Consider the following 10,664-nt stretch of genomic DNA (forward strand, 5'->3'; position numbering starts at 1 on the left):
GCGATCAAACTGTCTCTTCTGGCATCAGCTCTACTGACCAGAGCAATCTTTTGAAGATCATAACATACTAGCTGATACAGGGCCTTCTGTAGGGGAGGACTACTCATTTACCTTCTCAGGCTCGAAAGTAGGGAGGCTTGTTAAGAATGCTTTAACTTTATACCTGGTGTTTACTACAATTTTTAGTATGGCTTGCTACCATGGAAGTTAACCCGCAATAACAATGCAAAATCCAAACCAAAATTAACTGTTTAAAATGTTTAGAAATTAAATAAATGTTTTAGAACTCCTATCTGTTAAGCCCAAGACACCACCCATACCACAACGGCCAGCCACACAACTTCATGCACACACTTTTTAGAATTTTTTTAGAATGTTTTTTAAGTATTCATAAAAATATTTTCTTAGATCCCTTCTCTCATAAGTACGTATCTCTCCCCTAACCTTTTCCTGCCTTAGCTATTAGTCCTGAACCACTGACAAAATGGTCCAGCATTTTGTAAAACATCAAAACCAGAAATGGAAGATTTATACTCTAGATATCTAGGAATCTCCCCCAAACCATTACAGTGGGTTTGAACCTATTTGTTTCTCGCCTGAACAGAACATACATGAACTACAACATCATTTGGAAAAAAAAAGTTTAGATATTTAAAAGTCTCTTTAGAGCTGTCAAATTTGTAATTTATACAATTTTTGTTTTTCTGAAAGTTGAACGGCTGACCTCATGAATACACAGCTGGGGAACTAAATATCCAGATTCATTTAAACCAAAATATGTTTAAAAACAACTTTTGCATAAATGCTGGTATAGACAGAACAAAGAAGAGATCACATGGTAAGGTTTTATTAGCATTAGTTTGCAAGAACAAATATGGCTTCATCATTTTCAACAGTATGGGTTAGCCCAAACAAACTCAAAGCAATAAAACCTCTCACACGATCATGCTATCAAATATTCTTTATGAACATGTATACAAAAAACACACAGATGAAACACATATCCTCTCCCCACTCTCTCTCTCTTACACATTTTCTCTCTCACACACACACATACACACAAATGTGTCACACTCCAGGACTGCTGGTAAGAACTTTATTTTAAATGCCAATTATATTTTTGCTTAATATTTGTTAAATCACCACATTTAAAATCATAGATGCAAGTATGCTTTAACTCTAATGGATGTATTTTATGATGTACTTTTCAGCTAAACAAGTAACAATGTCCATTTTAAAGATGACCATTTGTAAGATGGAAAACTGGATCAATTACTTGTATTGCCAGCTAAGTGAAAATACAGCAAATGATAACAGATTTACTTGTTTTCATCAAAGTAGAATAAGCTGGCAAGTTTATCTTCAAGGGTTAATACACTTCTCAGAGCATGACATTCAAAAGTAATTACAGTAATAAGTTAAAAACATTTGCCTGCAAGGTGATGGGAAATTTATACAGAGAAAAAGTTTAATGGTTACCATGTCATGTTTGTATATTTTCATATTTAACTGTGGGGAGGGGGGAAGGATATAAACTCATTTGCCATTTTTGCTGCATTGTGTTACTGTTCTAGGTTTTTTAACAAGTTCTTAAATTGACAAGCAAAACAGGACAGTAAATAGGGATGAGCTACTCAATTAACCTAAGATAGTTTGTTGAGTTTTGTTCTGTGACTGACAAATTCTTTAACCTTTGTAAAAATCCAGTTAATTGAATCCATTGATGTGAAAACCACAGGCTGAAGTCTGTACTGCATACATCATGCTGAAGGATTTCTGCCTCAGCCATGGCGGTAATAGTCAGTGAGGTCAGGTCAAAGAGGGTTAAACTAAGTCAGGATATAGCCAAAGGAATACATCAAACACGGATTTTAAAAGGGCAATTAATCTTAGACAGAAATGCTTCCTGGGGAATGAGATCTCAATCTTAAGAGCACACTACATGATGTAGCAGTAAAAATGTACATATACAAGCTTAGAGAGCTTTCATCCTGTGATCACAAACAGAAGGGGAGTGCTGTTTATCAGAGAATTACAAACCCTTTCTAAAATACTTACATTAACTTCTTCCGGGCCTGAACTTATTGGGAAATAAATGCCTTAAGGAATACATAATACAGTTTGCACACACACTTCAAATATCATTTTCTATTTTTATACTGCTACCGCCTGAAAATATTTACAGAGCTCTGCAATGAAAAAATGTTGCAGTTATTCCTGAGAAAGAGTGTATGGAGAGATATAAGGTAGCTTTTCCATACTTAAGGTTTCAAATGAGTTTTCATTGTAACCCTCACATTGGCCCATACTCTTCTTTTAAGCCTCCGAAAAAAATCAGCTTTTAAGTTAGTAGATAATAGACGAACTGAATCAGATGATAGGTTTGTGATAGGTATCCTAAAAATAAAGCAGTTCACTTAAAGCATTCAAACAGCAATGTTTTTGTCACATCGGAGCAAAAAACAGGAGGAAAAATACATATAAAAATGATCAAACTTAGTTCACTTAAGTCTTGGAGTAGGCACTTCGGTATGCAAAAGGTAACAGGATTATAAATCAAATTAAAAAAATAATATTTTAGAGTAATATTAGGAGTCATTAGCTCTAGGAAGCATACTCAATGACTGCTTTAGACCTGAGCTTTGATATAAAGAGAAGCATCTAGCCATTTTCACAGAAACAGACTTCAGAGTGCAAGGCAATCATGCGAGAGGCCTGTTAAGGAAAGGAGGAAAAAATTTCCACAAAAATGAATGGATAAGCTATTAATAAACTTAGACACTTAACAGAGTGATAGTGATCAGAGTTAGAAAATTCTGCTAGATCTTAGGTTTAGAACAGAGTGAGAAATAATAAAAGCTATGCTTAGAGGATTAATCTATTTCATGGTAATTTTGAGGGTGTTACCTGCTCTACCTACCATTATCTCTTTTTCCAGGATTCTCCCTTCTTTTGTTGATTTCTTAGCATAAGGGGATAACTTCCTATGACATTTAGAGGATCTGCAGGATATGCAGAAAGAGAAGGAGAGCAGTAGAAAAAGAGAAAAAGGAGGACTGTAAAAATGGAAGTATGAGGGTCAACATCAAGGGTTGCATCCCACTTTATAGATACATTAAACTATCTTTCACCTGGTAGACTCCATCTCCAAAACTTTGTTGAGCCACAATTCCCAGATCACACTCTAAGCTTTGGCATCTTTTCCTCTGCAAGCTTTATAGGACTGTTGCCTGCTCCCAGAAGATAGTTTGATTCCGATAAAGTCCCTTTGGGAGCCAAGGTGTCCTATGCAGTCACCAGGCAGACTCCCCCAAAGTGAAGGTTGCAGTGGCCCTTTCACGTAGAATTTCAAAATTTTAGATTTTTGTTCTCATTTCGAATGAAACTAAACTATGAAATAGCTAACACTTCTGTGCTAAGATGAGGCTTGGCAGATTTTGATGTGCCTGAAGAGTGTCATTTGCCCTCTGACAAACAAATAGAATAAGCACAAGACTGGACAATAAGAAGTCATACTGACTAGCTGACAATACCATTTTTAGCTCAGAATCAAACAAGTTTCCTAAGACCTGTCAAGGGGGTTCTCTGCGTCACCCTATTCTAAGTCCCTGATCTCTCAGTTTTTCTGTTATCTTGTGCACAATCACATACTTCTGAAATATTCCTACACAGGCTTATGAGATTTTATGTTTCAGTGAGGCCTGGTCATGATAAGCCTCCAATTACTTGTATGGGATGTAGTGTGGGAAGGACTTTAAGTTTCATTTAAAGTAAAAAGGACTAAGCCTTTCTCCACATTTCAAATGTGACCCTTCATCATACAGTTCTGAGTAGGAATTTCTTCTTCACAAAGCCTATTTTACTGCTAAATATAACATTTACATATTTCCTGTAAGTTACTTTTCTAGGTGATGACTGCTGTAAATGAAGGACCCAAAAAAGAGAAGATTTCCTGCAAGATGAAAAAGCTCATCTTATTGCTAGGAATTTTAACACTAGAAGTAGATTATTAAGCTGAATGAAAGCCAGCATTTTCTTTCTCTGAAAGTTGATACAGTTCATTTAATTCATGTAATTGTATTAGAATTACTATGTCATGGGGAGGAGTAACGACAGACCTGTAACTTGCAGGAATCTTCTGACCCTTTCCTGTAATACTCTCTTTTTAATATAAGGCATTTGGAAAGATCATTGTATCATTTCTTGTTAGTGGTAGCTTTTAGAATAAAAAAATGCCCTCAGATTAGAATTGTGACAGTATATACTGGCAAGAATATCTCTGTTGTACCTGGATATTTTTCAGTAGACAGGAGGTACATAGAGCATTTTAGGCCAAAGAATAAGTAACCAGGAAAGAAAAAACTGCATTTTAAATACTTAGCTTTTTGCCATTCATCCATGCTTAACGACAAGACATATAGAAGTAACATGCAACTATCCTACTATCTACTGAAAATATAATCTGTTCTTAATTTAAATGCAATTTCAGTCTGTTCCTCTGCCAAATATTTCACTTCTTTTATTATACCAATGAAAGGATTGGTCTTTCCTGCTGCTTCTAGTTTGAAACTCTAAAATGGAAGTTTTGATAAAGCCAGAAACTCAACCATAGCTTATAAGCCTCTATAAAAACTAAAAAATAACTGTATATTAAGGGGTGTCTTTCACACTGGAGAAAACTATCAAATATCAGTCAAAACTAAAATCTATTTATCTTTCAAATGCCCTCCCTGACTTTTCTTACTGTGTTTGTTAGCTCATTATCACTATGTGTTTAAGTCCTAGGTTTGTATCGTCAACACACTCTCTCCTTCTATATCATAATGAAACAAAGAACTACAACCTTTAGTCTCCTTACATTTATTATTGTCTTTTAAAAATACCAACATTAATTATCCTTTTATATCTGATCTGAAGTTCTTTGCCAGGGAAGTGGAATAAAATGGTTCCACTTGAGTTGTGCTACCATCTCTTGGTAAAAAAATTGATTTAACGTGTGGAAATGTAAGTATCACTTTATACAGTCTTCCCAGTGTTTCATGTGAGGGAAACAAGGTGGGAAAAACATTTCACCTTATGCACCTTTATCTTAAGTAGTTTTTATTTACATAATGATTTGGTTTCCTTTTTTTCCCCAGGTTTATTTTCTTTTCTATAGAGAGGTAGCAAAAGGAAATGGAATTACTGAAGCTTTTGCCAAAGACAGTTGAACAGATGATATTAATTAGATGTCAACAAAACAAATCAATACTGCTATACTACTTTTATAGATTGTTAAAAAACGGGAAACTGAATATTATGTGTCACTAGTTGGAATGCAACCATCGTACAGGGAAGGCTACAAGTTTTATTCAGTAAAATGGGAGAAACAGATAGGTGGCTCCTCCCAACACAGACTATCTGGAAACCTAAGTGTAGTGCAGTTCCTAAATATCTCCACAGGCACAGCAATCCTTCAAAGGCAACTCTTAACTCCTTCCTGTGAAATTCATCAGGGATTCAAACCAGGGACTCCAGATCTTCCCTTGCAGGTGGAGGAGGGGTGTGGGAGGGTAGAGGGTTGGTTGAGAAGGAAGGGTGTTTAATCAAGGAACAACTTTTTGCATCAGATAAAGGTAGTCTTCCCTTACTATGCAACACTCAGTAAAGGATCAATCAAATAATATTCAGCCAACGGCTGGGTCTGCTTCAGTAGTTCTGGCTCATTACCTTAGTGAACCTGAACTAGATTCAGGCTGCATAGTTATGACAAGTGACTATCAAAACAACACTAGCATTTCATGTGCTCGAAAGAAGACAAACCCCCACACCTTTAGCTGCCAGTTAAAGGCCCTTAAAGGAGCTCTGGGTTTCAGCTAGTGAAAACTGGGAAATCTAGCAGTGAGAAATGGAGGTGGGGTGGGGAAGGTGCTTAGTGAAAGGAAGTCCAAGAGACAGGTCAAGTGGGACAAAGAAAACAGGCACAAATGTCATTATTGCGTGGGGAGGGCAAGGCAATTTACATCTCCTTACACACTGAGGGTGTCATCAAGCTAATGAGATGCTCATGTAGGGCATTAATAAGCTTATTGGGCAGTGGGACTAAGGACCTCCAAACTCTGCCTAAGTTCATTTACAAGGCTATGAAGGGGTAATGCTGCTCTTTCCCAAATTGGTCAGGACTCCATGGATGTGCTTTTATCCCATTGAGCTAATTTAACCCCACCCTGGGCAAGTGGAGATGAGGGGCTATGGGGCAGCTACATTAGTTTCCCATCTAGAGATGTTCAACAACATGTATTCTGGCCTGTTACAGTACTTATTACTTGAGACAAGAGCAATTAGGAAGCAAGTATCTTCAAAATACAATTGTCTATCTAAATAATTTACTGTAAATCAGTGCTTAGAAAACTGAGGAAGAACAACAAATAACATGTAGTCTTTTACATAACTTATTAATAAAAGTTGTAAGTTAATTTAAAACAGTTGACTGCTAAGGAACACTAATTTTATGACATCACTCAGTATAACATATCAAAAACCTACTTAAAAGAAAAATTCTGAAAGTCTTTTTTGATCCTGTTTTAATTTTTAAAAGCACTATTGACATTTTTGCAGAATGAGGTCAATTCACATTTTTTCTGAATGAACAACTATGCTGTGAAAATTTGGATAGCCGGATAGCCTAATGTTTGCATCATCGCACCCAAATGCTTACCATTTGAGACCTCAAAGCAGCACGAGACAAAAATGAAAACAAGTTTTACAAAGACTTCAATAATGCTAGTAAATTGAAAATTAAAAATGCATCCAGAATTATTTAGTCATGGTAACTGTAGAAAAAATGTCTGCTTTCTACATGATATTCAGTTTTTTTAAATGGCAAAAATAGGTCTCAAGACACTACAAAGAGAGTGTTTTTCCAGATAAACCTGTATTTTACTTCATTTTAACTCCTTTCTACCTTCATCAAAATGTAATGTTGAACAGACTGGTGTCTTTCCTTAAATGTTCCTTACTGTAGTTAAAGCAAGAGCATATTTTATATACATGTAGCACTTAACAGGAACTGAACACTTAGCCAGTGGGCTTCATAGATATTTGCTGATAGCAGACGAATGGAGAGATTCAGGACACGTCTAAACAGAAGGGCTAAAGCCGAAATAAGCTACGCAACTTGAGCTACGTCAATTGAATAGCTTAAGTCAAAATAGCTTATTTAGGCTTTTGGCACTGTGTTCACAGCAGGAAGTCTGAGTTAGAGCATTCTTCCTCCGACTGGTTATAGGAGTCGGAATAAGAAGTCTTCCAGCTCGACATTATTTCAACATTATGTCAAAATAACAATCTGTGTCTACACAGCAAGTAGTTATTTCAGAATCACATCAGTTATTCCAAAATAATGATGCTTTGTAGACTTAGCCTCAGGAATCCTGGGTTCTACTCCAAGCTCTGGAGAGTAGTGTTGCCTAGTGAGCACAGACTTCTGCCCCATTCTTCCCCAAGTGTGACTCATTTTGACCCATCCCCTCCAACCTTTCCTTTTTCCAGTCCTATCTGTTCACCACTTCAGCCCCTCATCTCAATCTCATTCTCCTCGCCTAGCCAGTCTCATTTTCTACTCCTAAAGTTTCTCATCACAGTCTCCTTCCCCAGTAAGTCCTCATTTTTAACCCTCCTCCTGGCTCTTCATCTAGTCTCTCTCCCTGACTCTAGCCTACAGTTCCCATAACTTAACCCCACTAATTTCCAATACTAGTCTTCTTTCCTGTGATCCTCTCTTCCCACCCAGGCTCCCTGTCCTAGACCCTTTGCCCAGACAGTGCCAGTTCTCTCTCTGAACTGCACCATATCCATCTCCCATTCCCCTCACATTGATCCTCAATCCAAGTCTCCTGCCCAGCCAGTCCTAGTTTCCCCCAGCTTTTCATCAGATTTCAAGCTCCCAATTACTCCCAGTTCAAGTCTCCCTGTCCAGACAATCCCATTCTTCTCCTGGCTACTTGTACCAATTAATTTCACCAGTCTCCCATGGGTCCAACTCTTGTCACATCTGAATTCAAATCAGACACCTTCCTCCTACACCTGCTAGAGTCCAGAAGAAGGGTCACAGAATTCTGGAGAGGATCCCCCTTCTCTCAGTTGAAATGTTTGGACCCGGAACAGAATGCAGCAGCCCAGACAGAATCTTTGAGGAATTCGATACTAAAATCTAAGCAGTCTACTGGTGTAAACTGCATGCGTGGATTATGATTTCTTAAAAGTTTATAACTTGACCAGATTTAGACAGATTATCTTGGCGACAGCAAAAACCATACACTTCTGCCAAATTTCAAGTCCAAAGCATGAAGATGTTAGATCTTCTCAAATAAAAGGTAGTTAGACTTTTTTTTATAACAAGGGCAAAACAATGTATTTTCCCCTAACTTGTTACTGGATATGGCTCGACTGTTTTGACTTTAATTGAGAGAATTAATCAGTTTGAGATACCCACAGCACTTAAAACTTCATCCTGAACAATTAAATTTTGGCAAAGTTACCAGAAATTTAAATCAGGGAAAATAAGGGAAAATGTCATGCAACCTTAATATAAGACTATGCTACTAGCTTATCTATCTGTATTTATTTTAATTGCAGAAGCATATATATATATATATATATATATATATATATATATATATATATATATATATATATATATATATATATACACACACACATTAGAGCAGGGGTGGGCAATCTGTGGCCTGCAGGCCACATGTGGCCCATCGGGGTTTTGCATCTGGCCTGAGACACATTTTGTTTACTTTTGCCCATATGAGAGTTTGCCAGATTCTGCTGATTTCCATCTACATAGTTTTTTTTCTTATGAATAATACTAAAGTCACACACACACACACACACACACACACACACACACACACACACACACACACAAAGCAAGCACATGTGAAGTGAGGTGAGCGCTGAATGTGCACAACATTAACTGTGAGAGCTGGTGCGCTCCCACTGCATCCAATCAAACCGCTGCTACGATGTAATAAGTGCACTCTACAAATTCTAGGTATGCAAGTGTGCTTAGCAAAACCGATGTATCCTGGGAAACTGACTTGGTTACAACAATACTGCAGCCCATGAAATGAAAGAGGGTCTCTCATTAACCTAGGTTACCCATCGCTGCATTAGAGGGAAGGAGAGATCACCAAATCAGTCTGTCATGAGAGGATTGTCCATAAAATATTTTTTTTAAATCACTATGGCCTCCTACACAATGGACATTGACATTTCTGTTGTTGAACTCTGTCACAGATACTTTCTGAATGACTGCTTTCCAAGTACCTACCTTCTATATAATTTGAGTTTTAGATTTTTTTCCCCAAGTTGAATCATGTTATCATTTCTCATCCATATTTATTGTAGATTTCCTGTTACCAAAAATCTCAGTCTCAATAGCATCTGGAGAATCTCACAATTTGTCACTTTAAATGTGATAAACAAGTTATTACGCTTCCCTGCACAAGAAACAGTGTGCATGTGCTTGCAGACATCCTTTGCCCGGTTAATTCAAGACAGGAACCAATGTTATTCTCCAAATGTAGTGCTGCCCAAGGAAAAAGCAGCTCTTGTCAGCAAAGCTCAGAATTGTTTTTCTTTTATTATTTTTGGAGATGATTGTTTCCATGTGTTAGCAAGTATGAACAGGTGTTTAAAGAACAAAAAAATTGCAAGAAAAATATGTCGAATTCCAAGTTAATTTTTCATACATAAAAAAATCACAATCATATTTACCTGATTCTGAATAAATTATGTAACAACTGTTTAAAACTATTTTACAGATTTTAGATTGGTTTTAATTAGCATGAATTAAATTAGATAATTATCAGTATGTCTACATAATGATGGGGTTTTTCCTATTAATGTTATTGTAAGACTATGGCTTGTTATTACAGGCAGTCCCCGAGTTACGCGGATCCGACTTACGTCGGATCCGCAGTTACGAACGGGGACGTTCCTCTCCCCGGTCTCCAGCAGACCAGGGAGAGGAAGCAAAGCGGCGGAACACGTGGGCAGCGGACAGGGCTGTCCACTGCCCACGCGCTCCGAGGCTTGGCTCTGCTTTGCCCCCCTCCCCTCCCCCCCCCTGCAGACCAGGAGGATGGGGGGGGGCAAAGCAGAGCCAAGCCGCGGAGCGCCCGGCCAGCTGACAGCCCAGATGCGTCCGGGCTGTCAGCTGATCGTGCGCTCCACGGCTTGGCTCTGCTTGGCTCTGCTTTGCCCCCCCCCCCTCCCCCTGGACTGCAGACCAGGGGGACGGGGGGGGGGGGGCAAGGCAGAACCAAGCTGCGGAGCGCGCGATCAGCTGACAGCCCAGACGCGTCTGGGCTGTCAGCTGGCAGCGTGCTCCGCGGCTTGGCTCTGCTTTGCCCCCCCCCCCCTCCCCCTGGTCTGCAGGGGGGGGGGCGGGCAAAGCAGAGCCAAGCAGAGCCAAGCCGCGGAGCGTGCGATCAGCTGACAGCCCGGACGCGTCCGGGCTGTCAGCTGATCGCACGCTCCGCGGCTTGGCTCTGCTTTGCCCCCCCCCCCCATCCTCCTGGTCTGCAGGGGGGGGGAGGGGAGGGAGGCAAAGCAGAGCAAAGCCGCGGAGCACACGGGCAGCGGACAGCCCAGACGCGTCTGGGCTGTCC

The 10,664-nt window shown here is 39.1% G+C and overlaps 1 protein-coding gene across 7 annotated transcripts in view; it reads right to left on the reverse strand.

The window, feature by feature from the left end:
- Nucleotides 1–10,664, reverse strand: part of ATG5 (autophagy related 5) — a 121,057-nt gene that overhangs the window by 15,740 nt on the left and 94,653 nt on the right. For 2 of the 7 annotated variants that reach the window (XM_025182322.2, XM_075923950.1), the window contains exon 8: nucleotides 2,921–3,002. The exons of the other annotated variants lie outside the window; for them this stretch is intronic. In XM_025182322.2, coding sequence (XP_025038107.1) covers nucleotides 2,923–3,002 — 80 coding nt within the window. In that variant the 3' untranslated portion in view covers nucleotides 2,921–2,922. The remainder of the gene's footprint in view (nucleotides 1–2,920; nucleotides 3,003–10,664) is intronic. 7 annotated transcript variants of the gene reach the window in all.

This window comes from Pelodiscus sinensis, chromosome 3 (genome assembly GCF_049634645.1).
Source record: "Pelodiscus sinensis isolate JC-2024 chromosome 3, ASM4963464v1, whole genome shotgun sequence".
NCBI lineage: Eukaryota > Metazoa > Chordata > Testudines > Trionychidae > Pelodiscus > Pelodiscus sinensis.